At 45.2% G+C, this 16418-nt stretch overlaps 1 protein-coding gene across 1 annotated transcript in view; it reads right to left on the bottom strand.

Annotated features, from left to right (window-relative positions):
* The window catches only part of VWA3A (von Willebrand factor A domain containing 3A), a 49990-nt gene extending 39448 nt beyond the window's left edge, over window positions 1-10542 (bottom strand). Inside the window, exons 1-6 of the mRNA XM_018040802.1 lie at window positions 10481-10542; window positions 10032-10155; window positions 5965-6089; window positions 5794-5871; window positions 3853-3907; window positions 32-130 (exon numbers count right to left, since the gene is read on the bottom strand). Of these exons, the coding sequence (XP_017896291.1) occupies window positions 32-130; window positions 3853-3907; window positions 5794-5871; window positions 5965-6089; window positions 10032-10155; window positions 10481-10542 (543 nt within the window). The remainder of the gene's footprint in view (window positions 1-31; window positions 131-3852; window positions 3908-5793; window positions 5872-5964; window positions 6090-10031; window positions 10156-10480) is intronic.

Raw genomic sequence — 16418 nt, 5'->3', positions numbered from 1 at the left:
CCAGGTACTTCTTTGCGCCAGAGAGACTTACCATGAGGTCATTTTGGAACTCCTCTTTCTGAGGGTCACTGCTGACAGCTGCCACGTCAATGAGAATGCCAACTCTGGCCCCCTTGATGAGGCCAAATGCCTAAAATCAGAGAGGGCATGCAGAACAACCAGCGCAGCTCTGTGCTTCTGCAAACCTTTCATTGGGCAGCTTGTTGAAGCAGAAAGTCAAGCGCACTCCAGCCTCAACAAGAGGCCACACAAGGAAGACCCATTTTGAGGAGGAGAGCGCAAAAACTAGGTGTCTTGGTTTTAGTTTTGGGCATTATCTGCTTCTATTTGTGACAACTGATTTAAAGTTTTTTCCCCTTAATACTTATTGTCCACTTTTATAAAGTAATTTGTGTTCATTAAAGAAAGTTTGGAGACTGGAGAAAAGCAGCCTTTGTAAGATAGTTTGACATCTAATTACATCAGCTTATCTTATTTCATTTCTCTATATCCTTATTTATTTTCTGCCTATCCTACCAATCAAAAGCAGATGTGTTAAGTTCTCTAGCTGCAGTGGTATTTCTGTGAATTTCTAATTATGTTTCTAACAGCTATTTCTAGCTACATGTCAATGCTGTTTGATTCACCTCGTAACTGTTCTTCCTGTTATAGCTGCATTGTGAATTGGAATTTTCATTCATATGAAATTGATAGTTCTCTAGGGCAGTAGGTTCCACTGGATGCTTGCCTTAAATCTTGCTTTATTGGATATCTAAGTTATTGTTCCTCTTTAAATCTGTTACATACTTAGTTTTCCCCACCTCAGTAAATGGCATTTAACATTCACCTAGGCACTCTGGCCCTAAACTTATCTAATCCATCAGCAAGTCCTGCCAGTTCTGCCTCCAAACCATACCCTGAATCCATCAGTTCTCATCCCATCTCCATACCTGACCCTTGGATCTAAGCCACCATCATTTCCGCCTAGATTTTGTTGTCTGTGGTCAATTTATGAAGCATACAGAGTGATCTTTTTGAAACTGAAGTCAGATCATGTCACTCCCCTGCTTAAAACGCTCATCTTTGGGATAAAATCTGAACTCAGCAAGGTCTTCTTGATCTGTGCCTGCCCCTAACCCCATCCGCTCTCCAAATGCTCACTCTGGGCTCTTGAGACAAAGTCAAGAGCTGCATGGGCCTGCTTGCTGCTTCTGGAACAGGTCAAATATGTTCCTGTCTCAGGGCCTTAGCACTGGCTGTTTCCTCTGCTTGGAACCTCCTCCCTCAATCTCAACATCACTCCCTCCCTCCCTTTAGGTGTCTGTTCAAATGTCTCCTCTTGGACTATCCTATTATTTAAACATCCCTGCTTCTATCCCTCCCTCTCATCCCTCATCCTGCTTTATTTTTCTTTATAGCACCATCACAAACTAACTTTGTATGCGATTTGTCCTCTCCCCCGGACCATAAATTCCATGAAAGTGGGAGCTTTGTACTAGTCATGTTTGAATCCCCAGTCCTGGAAAAAGTGTCTGATATGCTGTAATCACTCAAACAATATTTGCTCATCTAAAAACAGATGAAGTATGAAGCTTCCCAGGACATTGCCAATTTTCAGGGGCCAGAAGGAATTCAAATTTGGGGCCAGTTCTATCCCTTAAAATTTTGAGAAAGCTGACTTTAGAGCTTTAATAATTGACAAACGCATTCCCTTAAACCTAGCCATTGAAATTACAGAAATTTATCCCAGAGAAAAAACTGGAAGAGTACATGAGAGGGAACTGGAACCCAGTGATGCCAGATAGCCCTAAGTTTTTTCAAGAGAAGACTGAAAGTAGACATAAGAGGGAAATAGCAGGATTTAAAAATCTTGACAACTAATTTAAACAATATTTAAAACTACTGAGGCCAGGAAAAACAGGGTTGTAGGGCTAGATTTGCCTGCAAGCCACTGGTTTATAACCCCTGCCTTTATCCTCTGCAGACATGGAAACAGACACCCAAGGAAGTGTGGTTTTGGGGACAACAGAGTCCAAAACTGGGTCCAGTGATGGACTATGCATCACGTCAGGCGCGGAAGCACCCAGAAGACTCGTGAGTTCACTTACAAGTGATTGCTCCCCTGGAATCCAACTGGGGTTTATTTCCCTGGCTCCTCAATAACTCCATCAGAAAAGGATAAGGGGAAGAAGGACCCAACCAGCAATCTCTGCGCCTCTGTCGAACGTGCCAGGACAAGTGTGATGGGCGTAGCTGGGTGAGAGAGCTGCGTTCCCTGAACTGATGTTTACGGAGGAGGTGAGGCTGTCGTCCCTCTCTGCCTGTGTTACCGCGACCGACCAGAGGGGGCGTGCTACAGCTGGAGATGTGCATCTGTTGACCTGTCTCAAGCGAGAGAAGAGGGTTCTGGATCTGAGATGTAGACTACACCCTGGAATCGGCTGAGGCAGCTAGCCTTAGCACTGTATTGTCACCTACTGGGCTTGTGTACAGGTAGGGGTTGGGGTTGGGGAGCATGAATTTCAGCACTCACTCTCAGGCTTTAAAACAAGAGGTTGGGATTGGACTTCCCTGGTGGTCCAGTGGTTAGGAATGTGCCTACCAATGCAGGGGACTTGGGTTCAGTCCCTGGTGTGGGAAGATTTCACATGCTGCGGGGCAATTAAGCCTGTGCACCACAACTACTGAAATCCGCAACAGCAACTTACTGAAGTCTGCAATAAGAGAAGCTTACATACTGCAACTCAAGAATAGCCCCCATTAGCCGCAGCTAGAGAAAACCCGTGCACAGCAACAAAGACCCAGCACAACCAAAAGTAAATTAGAAGTAAATAAATAAATAAAGAGTTGAGGATTGCCTATCACATCATCATATCATGTAGTTACTCAGTCATGTCCGACTCTTGGCCACCTCAGTGTTCGCCAGACTCCTGGGATTTTCCAGGCAAGAATACTGGAGTAGGTTGCTGGTTCCTTCTCCAGGGCATCTTCCTGACCTAGGGACTGAACCTGGGTCTCCCACATTGCAGGCAGATTTTTTACCATCTGAGTGACCAGGGAAGCCACAAGGTGGCTAAGGATTGCCTAAGGTGAAAGCAAACGGTGGGCCAGAAAGGCATCAATTGGAAGAACATAGGCTAAAACAAATAGGGAAGCAAAATCAAGGTTAATTTTCTTATGAACACCCTTCTACCCTTTGGGTCTGAGGGAAACATTTAATCAGACTTTCAAAAGTTACGTCTGGACGATCAGCCTTAGTTGTAAATCTCACTAAAGGTCTGAGCTTAAATGGTCCAGGGGAGCTTCAGCAGTTCTCACCCAGGATGTTTCCTCTTTCGGTAACAGCTCTCTGGCTTTCCAAGTGCACCCATCTGTCTCCCTTTCTCAGTCTGTGATGTTTGGGGAGATCTCACCCATTCTCCCCAACTACCCTGACCCCTGTCTTTCCCCAGGAGTGAGCACTAGTTCCAGGCCTAAGTAGTCAGTGTATCTTACCCTGTTGGCTATGGTGGATTGGTCTAAATTGGCCCAGAGAGAGTCAGTCCCAGGACTTGGGAGGGTGCACTGGGAAAGGAAGGCCACCACTTCAGTGACATGTAAGCTGAGAGCTGCTGGTGACCCGCATCTTCCCAAGACTGGGGAGAGTCTTGTGGAGGGTAAAACCAACCCAGAGGAAAGCAGAGCTCAGAAACAAAGAATGATGTCATTTGAACCCTAGGATACAGCTGTGTTTGGGCTTTTCATTTCTGTAGGTCTAGAGATTCCTTTTTTGGGTTTGGTTAATGTAAATTGGAGGTCTATTACTTGCAACAGAAAGGGTTCCAACAAATACAGATGCAATGACTGAAAGGAGGCAAAGAAAAAATCTATTACCTTCTTGCTGTTTTCTGTGAGCCACTGAATTCTCTGTTGATAGAGTTCAATAGCTCTGTTAAAACACAAGGAAGACTTGTCACCCAAGGTCAGTTCCAGCACCGAGCAATGCCCACTCACATACCAAAGGAAAATGCAGTGGGAATTTATTTCTTTTAATGTGTTTAAGGCACTGGGAGAATATATGGCAAAATCTAGCCCAGAAAAAACTGAAGGTCTTTGTTTGCTGGGGCAAATTATGGGGGGGATTGTGGAAAGGATTAGTGCTTCAAGGGAGGGTCAGTCTGTGCAGGATGGGCGAAGGTTCTCATGAGGAAGGTGGAAGAACATTCTTGCTCTTCTCAAATCTGTGTCTTCTCAGGTGAGACTTCTAGTCACCTGACATAATCATAAATGCACAACTGAGGCTGCTCAGCGTCAGTTTCTCAGTGGATTGATGAACAAAAAACTGTTTTTGAATAGTAAATGGCCAGGGGAACTTCTAGAGTTTCCCTCATCGCAGACTATTCCTATGGCTATCTGGAGATCAGCCTGTAACACGTGCTCAAGTGAAGGGCTCAGTCATCTGAATTTAACTGAATTGACCTCATTGAGGTAGGTGGGATTTGGGGGGCCCAGAAATGGGCCTCTGGTCATGAACTCATGGATGGGGGGCAGTGGGCAGAGTCATAAGACACACAAGTAGGTGCAGGCAAAAAGCATGGGCTCCATGATGAGATGTGCTTGTCTTTGAGACCCAGCTGTGTTGTTTACTAGCTGTGTGACTTGGACAGCTATGGTAAACTCTACAGTTTCAACATCTCCAATGTGAAGATAATAATAAGACTTTATTCAAGTCAGTTTGCTGAAATTTAGTCTACTTGAAACGAATTCTCTGAAAATCAATTTGCCAAATGACCAGTTAACTGAATAGAACATTCCTTAAAATGCTGGATTCACAATTAAAACCAATCAACCAAAAATACTACAGAAATCTTTAAAATCTGTTTAAACTTCCAACTCAATAAAATTTGCTATAAAGGTTACAGTTAAAATGCTTTGATAAATTTGACAAATTGGTCATTTAGCAATTGATTTTCCATTAACTGTCTTGAGAATAATGTTATTTTTTGAGTTGTGAAGATTAAGTAAGATAATGTGTGCAGCCTTTAGCAGAATTCCTGACATATGAATAAATGTTGGTTCTTTATTATTCTAACCTTTGAAGAAATCTCAGGCAAGCAGTAATCAAGCAAGCAATTGCTACACAGGGGATGGTGCTAACAAAATCTAGTTTGGGGGAATTCCATGGTGGTCCGGGAGTTAGGACACTGCTCTTTCACTGCTTAGGGCCTGGGTTCGATTCCTGATCGGGGAACTAGGATGCCACAGGCTGTGAAATGAAGCCAAAAAAAGTAAAAAGAAGCTTTAAAAAAAAATCTGGTTCAGGGACTTCCCTGATAGTCCAGTGGTTAAGACTTTGCCTTCCAATGCAAGGGGTGAGAGTTCAACCTCTGGTTGGGGAATTAAGATCCCATATGCCTTATGACCCCAAAACCAAAATGCAAACGGAAGTAATATTGTAACAAATTCAATAAAGACTTTAAAAATGTTCCACATTAAAACAACAACAACACTGGTTTGGAAGTGGGGGACCTGAATATTTTTAACATATATCTGTAAAGATATGAACCCAATCAATCTGTCACTCTTAATCGTTACACATCAGATGAGGCAGTGAGGTTTCATCCAAAGGGGCCATGGGTTTTAAGAGGGTGAGAAAAACTGATATAGTTTAACCTTCTTTATTTGAAAAAAGAAGACATTGGAGCCAGACGTGGGAAGAGAACTGCCCACAGGTCCAACAGAGTCTGTCTTTTGAACACAGTCACTTTCAGAGAGCTGAAACCAGGTAATTCTTGAGCTCTGGGCTTGTTGGGAGGACACGAGAAACATACTTACTCAGAAAGCTTGGCTTCAAATTGGTGGACGGTCTGGGTGGGGAAGTGCATTTTCTTCATGACACTGCTGGCCTCCTCCCTGAAGAAGCAAAGTCTCATGAAAGGGTCTCTTGGGCTCAGGGGGCTGGACATGTCTCACAGGCTTTGGGGCGGGGAGTGGCTTCGGACTTACAGCACGGATGTGCCCTGGCATATCAGGTCAGCCAAGGTGAGTTTCTTAGACTTTAAACTGTGCATTGAAAGCCAGTCTTCTGAATTCTCCCAGACTGAAGGCTGGGTCTCATCCCCCTGTAGCCTCTGTGAAACAGAAGCCAGAGTCAAGGCAAAAACAGGGAAAAGAGAAGGCAAAGCTCAGAGTGTTTTAGGTCTCTCCATGGGGAGCCCCGGGGGTGCCAGCCTGACTGGTCCTACCCAAGAGAATCTGTTCAGGAACTCGCCTTGCTGAGGCAACAGACATGTGCAGAGAGGCCTGCTGTGGGCCACCTGCCCCCGATGATACTGGTTCCCATCCCTCACCTCATGCCCAGTATGTCCCCAGAGGAGTCAAGGGGTCACTCACCACATCCTGCCTTGTGAGAGACTGAATATACAAACACACAGTGGCTAGACCCTGCATGACTTCAGGACTCTGACCCACATCCTCTGCAGCAACCAGTCCATGGAGCCAAACCATAACCTCTCCGGCAACTGGATCAGGAGGTCAGGACTGCGACGGGGCTGCCACCTTTCCTAATTCATCCCCCTTTCCAGCTCAGGACCAGCCAGAGAAATCCAAGCATGCTCCCAAACCAGTCACAGGAGATACCCAGCTTCTAGTTAGCTCATCTCTGGCTTCTGTGTGCCTGCTCCTTCAGGGCACACCTGAAGCTTCCTCATTCTTTTCACTCTAAAGTTTACCTATTTCCCTGCCTGCCTTTGAGTCTTTGACAAACACAAGTGACGGTGGTGTGTTTGTTTATTTCTGTATTTGCATTCTCTGTATCTTTTCAGATATAAGAGTTCGGCCTCCCTCTCAGTCTGAGGGATCCTCCACAAATATTTGTTGACTAATAGAAGAGGGAATAAGTTTCCCTGTCTGTTCCAGAGGCCAGAAACAAGAGCAGAGGATAAAAGTTTTAGTGGAAGAATTTCCTAGAATTCACAGGAGTCTGGCCATGAAATGAACAAACCCCCTTGCTTGTGCCTAGTGGTGCTTGTGTCCCTTACATAATGCTAAGCTCAGGATGTGGGTGGTGGCCTTGGTGATAGAGCTGAAGTCATTGACAGCAAGCATTCAGCATCGCTGATATGTTCTGGGAGCCAGAAGGTGGGAGAGAGCTGACATAAGGCTTTGAGCCCATTTTCCTTGTTTTGAGCCCTGTTTTGAGGTGCTAGGGCTACAGTGTGAACAAGATAAAAATGTTCCTGTCTTTTTGGAGCTCACATTCTAGTGTGGATAGAGGGTTAGTAAAGAAAAGCAAAATCAATGTACATAATTTTAGGAAGGAACAGTTATATTAAGAAAGTGGGGCAAGAGAATGTGACAGAAAATGACTAGGGTGGAGATGGGGAGTCACTTTAGCTGAGATCGGGGTCAGAGAAGGTCCTCCTGAAAGTCCAGGAGGCAGCCCTGTGCGACCCTGGGAATGCACATTCCAGGCAGAGGCAGACTTGGGGCTGGGTCAGGGTTCTTCCAGAACAGAAGGGTGGCCACGGTGACGAGTGTGTAGTGAACACAGGGTGTGTGTGACACGAGAGGAGCCTGGAAAGGTGCAAGGCCTGGCTCAGACAGGGATTCTGCGAGAGCTTCCAGCACAAGCACCATTGTCTGAATGAGTCAATGGGCCTTACATGCTGCCAGGGTTGGCCATGACTCGGGGTGAGGAATCCCATCATCAGGGGAGGCTGGTTCAGACCCACAGTGAGAAACCACCCTGCAGTGTCCGATGACTGTGGAAAGGACCTGCGCTGCTTAGCCCACCACGGCCCTGTCTACACCCAAGGATGGCTTTGCCCGTCTCCTGTGCACCTGAGTGGGTCCTGCTTGGGCTTGTCTTTGTCGGGCTGTCACTGCAGAGGGTGAGGTGGTGGACAAGGGGATGAAATTACCTGCTGTGGCTGACCAAGCTGCCTTAGACAGAATTAGATCTGACAGAGGATTCTGAAGGAGGAACGGGCAGAGGAAGAAAGAGAGGAAAGAAGGGGGTGCAGTCCTGGGCCCCCCGCTTACTAGCTTTGTGATGCTGGGCAAGCCATGCATCTCTTACACCAAACAGTGCTTAACAATGACTCTTGTTTCCCCTCATATTTGGTGGACAGAAGACTACAGTTCATGGAGTTGAACTTGACTGAGTGAGCAGCACACACACAGAGGAGGTAACGAACAAATGGACAGTGAAAATAAACGGCTGCTGCCCTATTCCTGGTAGACAGCATTGGGTGCCTTACATCTGTGCCTGAGGCCGGATCACCCTCTGTTTCAAAAGGAGATTAGCAACTGCTAAAGTGTGAAAAACAGTAATAATTAGAGCGACACCTAATAGCGCTGCTTTAACGTGACAAGCACTTCACATATTATTTACATCTGTGAAACAGGTTTCATCATTGTTAACCTCATTTAACCAACAAGGAAACTGAAGTACTGAGGATTAAGTAATTTGTTCAAAGTCATATAGCTAGTAAGAGGTGGAAATGGGATTCAGACCCAAGCAGTATAGCTTGAGTCATGCTCACAATCACCATACTATGTGGACTTTAAATTTACCACCAGATTCTGACTGTCTTTGTGAAGGATCGAGTGAGAACTGACTGAAAAGACAATTTTCTCATTATTTCTCTCTGCTAATTAACGTTGCCTGTAATCTTAGCCCCAGCCCCACACTTAGGGAGCTGCTGCTGTACATCATATAACCACTAGATGTCACTCTTCTCATCTTTCAGGACAACCACCTCCCTAGTTTGTAACAGAAACAGGTAGACTTCTCATTCCCCTTTTTCTTCCATTTTACTTGCATTTGAAATGTTCCATCATGCTTTAGGACATGGATTTTGTATTGTTGATGTTTGAAGAGTTACTATTAGACACAGGCTTCCCTAGTGGCTCAGTGGAAAAGAACCCACCTGCCAATACAGGAGACTCGGGTTCAGTCCCTGGATCAGGAAGATCCCCTGGAGAAGGGGATGATGACACACTCCAGTATTCTTGCCTGGGAAATTCCATGTACAGAGGAGCCATGGAGTGGCAAAGGGTTGGACACGAATGAGCGACTGAGCACCATTAAACACATTATGGATTTTGACTGTAGACATACTGATTACACGCTAAAGGAAGTGCTTGACATACAGAAGAGTATGATCTTTGTTGGGGCAATCCATTCTCTCTTTCCCACTGCAATTTGTTTGTGATGTAAATAAGGCCCCGGTTGCGGCTGATAAGTAAGAGTGGTCCTTGTACACCTGGGAAGTCATGTATTTGATAAGAAATTAGGTGAGATAGATACTCTTAGTATCAACATCTAAGGTCACTGAGAGAATGCTTCAGAATCTCCAGACACTACTGACCTTTGCTCATTTTCTTGTAATTAAACTTGCTTTCCTGTTAGTGCCAATATTTGGGAAAAGTAAAACACAACTATTTTCCTGATTTTTAATCACCAGCACTAAAATTGTATTATTTTTGACTGATTATCATTTCAAAAGATTTTTGTTAAACTCTAGTATAGGTAGAGAGTTATGGGCCAGGCTTGCGCTGACAGCCGTGGATGACAATTATTTCTACGGTAGAGTGAGCTGTGAGTTCTAGACAATCCACTCACCACCATGAGAAGACAGCTCATCAACATGCTGGGAGTCAGCCTAAGACAACAGTTCCGGTTATTCTAGAGGTTAATTCTCCTGCCATAACTCTCTCACTCCAATAGCACTTCCCGAAACTGATTTTTGGATTTAGATTTTTTAGGAAATCCTACAAGAAAAACAAATCTCAGGAAGGAGAATCTTAGAATTAAATTCCTTAGTCTTCAAGCTTTGATAACAAGGACAGCATCTTCACACCCTCCTGAATATTTGATGATAATGGCCAAGAAGGCTATACTATTTCTATAAATAGCATAGAGATTCTTTAGTAATTTTTAAAGACAGGAGATTAGAGATGAATTCTTAACTAGTCCTGAGATCCTACATGAAGAAAGAAATACATTCTGCATTCCCAGCTATGATTTGTGAACACGGCTGCTCAGTAGAAGCACTTATGGTTTTTACCAGTAAGTCCTGTGTCTGGTTAACATGCGTAACCAGGAGTCCATTGTCTAGCTTTTGGCCACGTTCATTGATATTCTTCTGGTTCAACTGCTTCTTCGGATCTCTGTCATTGTTTCTCCTCATGCTACAAAACACAAAGTCATTTGATCAATGCCCTGGTGCCAGACATTGATGCCACATTGTCAGGGCCTCCAGAAGCATTTTTATTTCTGTGTAGTAACAGGGGAAGTTTCTTGTGTAGATCTTGATTAAATGTGGGCTCCAAGTTCATAAGACATTTTATTTTATTGTTTTGGTTGTTAGGTAACTGAAGCCCTCAGGTGTAAGATGATGCAATTATCATTTACCCAGTCTCACTTAAAGGCACGTATTTCCCCCTCAACTCTCATGATAAAAAAAAAAAGTTATTGTTGTTGATTTCATTTGGAAAAATCAGAGAAGATGCTTACCAGTGATTTTCCAGAAATGTACTGTCTTGACTATGGAAGACATCACTAATTTGTGTGGCCATTATAAAAACATCCAGTGCTTATTTTCCTAGGGAGCAAAATAATACCAGAAAGGAATGAGTGCAACATGTAGGCAATGGCCTTGGAGGGCATCTATATTCAGCTCAACTCTTTAATTCGTTCATTCAGTAAGTCCTTATTGAACGCCTACTTGGTGCTGCGGATACAATGGTGAAGAAGATGACAAAAGTGTTCTCAACTTCAGGGCTTCTGACATTTTGGATGATTCTTTGTCATGGGGTTGTCCCATGCACTGAAGAATGCTCTGCCTATCAGATGCCAGGAGCATCCCTGCCCTTTGGGTTGTAACAACTAATAATGTCTCTAAGCGTGGCCTAATGTCTCTGGGGAGCACAGTCATCCCCAGCTGACAATCATGGAGCTAGACATTGTCCTTGTCTTGCCAGAAGAAGAAACTGATGTTAAAAATTAAATATAGTAGGGGCTTCCCTTGTGGCTCAATGGTAAAGAATCTGCCTGCCAATGCAGAAGACACAGGTTCAACCCCTGGTCCAGGAAATTCCCACATGCCATGGAACAACAAAACCCATGTGCCACAACTACTAAGCCTGTGCTCTAGAGCCCAGGAGCCACAACTACTGAGCTCTCGAGCCTGAGAGCCTGTGCTCCAAACACGAGAAGCTATTGCAATGAGAAGCCCTCACACGGCAACTAAAGAGTAGGCCCCCACACTCGCCCAAACTAGAGAAAGCCTGTGCAGCAGTGAAGACTCAGGGCAGCCAAAAAAATAAATAAAATTTAAAAATTAAATATAGTAATAACAAACTGTGGAACGTGTTATGAAGGAAGGATAGAGAGTAATCAGGAATCTCCTTTGCATAGGTAGGGTGGTCAGTGAAGGTGTCTTTTGAGCTTAGACCTTTTTCTTGTTGTTAATTTTGGCCACACCCCATGGCATGTGGGCCCTTAGCTCACCAACCAGGGATCTGACTCATGCTCCCTGAACTGGAAGGTGGAGTCAACCCCTGGACCACCAGGGGAGGCCTGAGCTTAGGCTTTCTTGAAGGATGGAAAGGAGGTAGCCGATGAAAAGTCTGGCAGAGAGGACAGCAAGTGAAGTAGGCAGAGAAGACAGCAAGTGCCCATAACGATTTAGAGGATGGGGGAGCGGACAGGGAAAACATTAAGATGAGGCCGAGTTTTTCCTCTGATAACTGCCTCTGCACTCAGAGGGTGGGTCCCTGTAGCTACTGCTTGCAGCTTATGGGGTTAGTGGTACACGCGGGCCTGACAGATCAATCAGATCCTCCCTTTGGGAATTCAGAATGAAGAGCTGTGAGGCCACCATGTACATTCAGAAGCAGGGAAAGGCTGTCTTCAGAGCCAAGTTGAGGGCAGGGCCATTCCCGGCCTTGGTTTCCCTGGGGCCTTTCTCTCCCGGCTCCCTCCTCTCTCTGCTCCTTCCTAGTCTCTTTTGCAGGCTCACCTTTTCTACCTGAGCATTTTAAGTTGGTGTTCCTCAAGGCTAAATCATGCACACAGTTCTCCTCTCACTTTCTTCTCTTTTCCTAGGCAAACATCCTTGTCCTTGACTTCAACTGTCATCTGTACATCAGTGACTCCCAGTTGCATGTCAAAAGCCCAGACCTCTCACTCTGACTCCAGACCTATGTGTTCAGTTACACTGGATATTTCCACCTGGAGCAACTTGGACTCAGCATGTCCAAGACTGAATTCAAATTTCCTACACACTAACCTCTGGTCTTTGTTCTCTAACTTAAGAGAAAAGAACCACCATCCATCTAATTATATGAGTCAGAAATGAATTATTCTTGAGAACCTCATTCCCCATATCCACTCCATCATCTAATCTTGCTTTCTTTTTTTTTTTTTGGCCATGCTGCCCACATGCAGGACCTTACTTCTGCCACCAGAGATCGAACCTGTGCCCCCTGCAGTGGGAGCCAGCGTCCTAACCACTGGACTGCCAGGGAAATCGCTAACCTTGTAAATTTTACCTCTCTCAAATCTCACCACTTGTCTCCACTGACGTTTCTCGCATTGAGGCTGCTGTCACCTCTGCCATAGATGACTGCAGTAGATCCTAGGTGGCCTCCCTATATCCCCTCAGTTCTCCCATCTAATCTCTTCTCACTGAAGTCAGAGTGAAACTTTTTAAAAACAGAAATTCAGGGCAGTCTCTGGTGAACTAGTAGTTAGGATACTGTGTGCTCACTGCCATGTCTGGGTTCAATCCCTGATCAGGGAACTAACATCCCACAAGCCATAAATTGCAGCCAAAAAACCCCACAGACCCAAAGTCACACCCCCTCTTCTGCCTCTTGATGAAAACTGTTCAAAGTCTTCCCTTTATTTCTAGAATAAAGATTAAGATAATAACAATGGCATTTGAGGCTCACAGGCTCTGGCCGCTGTCCACCGACCTCTCCAGCTTTCCCGCCCTACCACCCTTCACCATGTCTGTGTCCCACAGCTCCCCTTCCCCTTCAGACCCTGCAATGCTGCTCATTTCCTCTAGTCACAGGACTTTTTCATGGGCTGGCTTTGCTCTGAACATTCTCTTCCCCTCCTTGCCCCCAGTTACTCATCCTTGACTCTTCAGCTCACACTTCACTTCTGCGAAGTCTTCCGCACCATCCCACTCTATTCCAGGTTTCTTGTGTTATGTAAACTATCACAGAACTGTGCTCCTTTCTTTGAAAGTACTTAATTTAGAATAATACATTCATTAGTGTGATTTTTTTAAAATTGGCATCTTTCTCCCGTGAGATTATAAATTACATGAGAGCAGGGACTGGTAGACAGTAAATATTTTGAGGAGGGGAAGTAAACCTTGGTTTTTGAAGAACTGACCTCACTTCCTGTTCTTGGGTTCCATTAGATACTTGTTCCTCCTAATTCCTCCCTTTTTGTAGGAATTCCTTCTAATTCCTCCCTTTTTGCTTTCTGCGTGCTAAGTCGCTTCAGTCGTGTCCGACTCTTTGCGACCCCTTGGACTGTTGCCTGCCAGGCTCCTCTGTCTGTGGGATACTCCAGGCAAGAATACGGGAGTGGGTTGCACTCCACTTCCCAACCCAGGGATCAAACCCATATCACTAGCACTGCCTGGCAACTTCATTTAGGTTTCTTGTTATTTGAAACAAACAACAAACAAACAAACAAAAATTGCCTAAAACACAGCCAGTGGGAATCTCCAGATGGAGTTGAAGGTTAACATTGGAGTGGGTGTTCTCATAAAAACATTAAATAGTTTAATGATGGTTCAGGGACTTTCCAGGTGGCTCAGTGGTAAAGGGGCTTCCCTGGTGGCTCAGATGGTAAAGCATCTGTCTGCACTGTGGGACACCCAGATTCAATCCTTGGGTTGGGAAGATCCCCTGGAGAAGGAAATGGCAACCCACTCCAGTACTCTTGCCTGGAAAATTCCATGGACTGAGGAGCCTGGTAGGCTACAGTCCATGGGGTTGTAAAGAGTCAGACACGACTAAGCACACACATAGCAACATAATGATGGTTCAGCAACTTGTTTTTCTCCTTTGGGTCTTTAATCTTTTATTCAGAAGAGTTTTCTTTTCTGGGAAGCACCAAGATAATGTGGCAATATCTCGAACAACAGCTGGCTCTACTTACAGTTAGCCGGGAAACTCTCAGTGGCTGAGCCTGTTGGAATAGAAAGGCCTCGTGAACACTGGATGCCCCATCAGGCTCAGTTCCCTCTTTTCTAACAACCTAATGAACTCAGAGGCTTGCACAACTGGATTCTGGGGTGACTTGTGTTGGCTGATGGAGGGGTATTTGGGCTGCATAAAACTAACATAACAATGTGGCGTGCTAAAAGGAGCACTGGACCTTTGGTTTCTCCATCGGCAGAAGGGCATGGGGATAATAGTAACTGTGCCGTCTACTTCAACTCCATCAAGAGGCTCAGATGAAACTGAGAATATATAAGAGCTTTGTAAAATACAAAGTACTATATGAATGAGGAATACCATTTTAAAACCTGCCACATCTTCAAGCACTTCAGCATGTGACTCAAGCACTCATTCATTCTGTGTACATTTATAGAGTGCCTATTCAGAGCAGGAGAGACCTGGTACTGGGGAGGCAGAGCTGGACAGCCCTTGCCCTCAGGCCTTTGCTCAATGAAACCTCAGAGACATCTTCTTTGATTGCCCCTCCTCAGACAGGACCTCCTCTGCCCTGTTTAGTTTTCTCTGTAGCACATTTCATCATCTGATGTTCTCTATATTTATTATGTCTCTGCTTCACTCTCCCCTACCCATCAGTCCATTAAAAGTAGGATCCTTGAGGGCAGGGACTTAGTTAACATAACTAAGTTAGAATGGTTCTTTGTAATCATTGCCTAAAAAAACATTGCCCCCCAAACATTTGTTGAATAAATGTACTCAGGGCAGGTCCGGAGTTTAGACAAATGTGGGCCACGTTACCTTGGGAGACTGGTCACAGGAGGGGAAGAGAACATGCAAAACAGGTCCTTAGGAAACGACATCTTGTCAAAGGGAGAGAGGTAGCCCTGATTAGCGGATAAAAGAAAATCTTCAGCTAAGTTCCTGATGTGCTAACATCTGGATCTAGGATTCTCCAAACTATCCAGGATAAAGCCACACCCAGGGTTTGTATTTTTAACTGCCAAGTAACCTCTAGTCTTGTCCCTATCCGATCCATTTTACAATCTGCTGCCAGAATGATTTTCTGATATGCAGAACTGTCTGTATTATTACCTGTTTAGAACCTTGCCGTGGCTCCTCAGTACTGTAGACAAGCAGACCAGATCTTCTTCAAAGACTTTTCACTCCTTTTGCCTCTATTCTTTACTCACCTCTCTACCTCATCTTGCATCCTTTTGTGCACCCTGATAACCTCACTTATACACTTTGCTAATTCATCCCCTTCTTGGCTCAAGTTGGATCTACTTCTAGAAATGCCTTTGCAACAAAAGTTTGATAAGAAAACCCAAGAAGTTTTTCCTGAACCCCATTTGCTGCCCCCAACCCCTAAGGAAATAATTTCCTCCTAGTCCTGCCCTCTGGCTGTCTCCTATCAAACTGTCACAGTTCTCCCATTATTCTCTTTTTTACTGTTGTACCCCCAGCATCTAGCACAATGCCTGGCATGTAGACAGCAGGTGCTTAAGACCCAGGCTCCCTGAGTCTCTCACTCAGCCCAGAGCTTTGTGTCTGGGCCTCCCTCACCCTCTCTCTTACCACCCTATCAATACTTGAGACTCTCAACCTCACCTGCATTTCTCTATTTCTCCAACTCTGGGAGAAGGGCCCTGGTCATTCCAGCACTCTGTTTTTCCTGGTTCCCGCTTCTAGTTCCTCCAAGCAACAGTGAAGCTTGCCCTGTCGCGAAGTGTTAGCTGGTGTCCAAGGTAACAGACTGCACTACTGCAGCTAGAGGCAGGGATGGGAAAAAACGTTCCTCACCCTGGGGAAGAAATTACCACTTTGTTGCTTGTAACAACCTCTCCCTGGGCACTCTGCTTTTCTCCACCCCCACAAAAGCCAGGAGCAGGATTTGGACCTCTTCTCTAGTTTTAGAACCTCTGGGTCATCGGAAAACTATGGTTTAGACCAGTGGAGCCCTGGTACCTGCTGCCTTCCTGTGCTAGGAACTGAAGACAGACAGCAGAGAACCTGTGACATGCGTGAAAGCTGATGACCTTCCTTCTCTTCTGCAGATTCCCTGGGGCCCTCCAAACACACTCCTTGGGAGAGGTCTGGCAGTCCCTCACCCCGACCAGCTCCAGCTCCACCCAAACCTGGCTAATGCAACAGCAGGCTCAGTGATCTCTTAGCATAAGACGAGATCACCTATTACAGTGGTTCCCAAGCCCAGGTGCCCATCACAATCATCTAGGTTGTTTGCTAAG

Source organism: Capra hircus, chromosome 25, assembly GCF_001704415.2.
Source record: "Capra hircus breed San Clemente chromosome 25, ASM170441v1, whole genome shotgun sequence".
NCBI lineage: Eukaryota > Metazoa > Chordata > Mammalia > Artiodactyla > Bovidae > Capra > Capra hircus.
The sequence above is the reverse complement of the archived record's forward strand: the minus strand, read 5'-3'. Positions and strand labels throughout refer to the sequence as shown.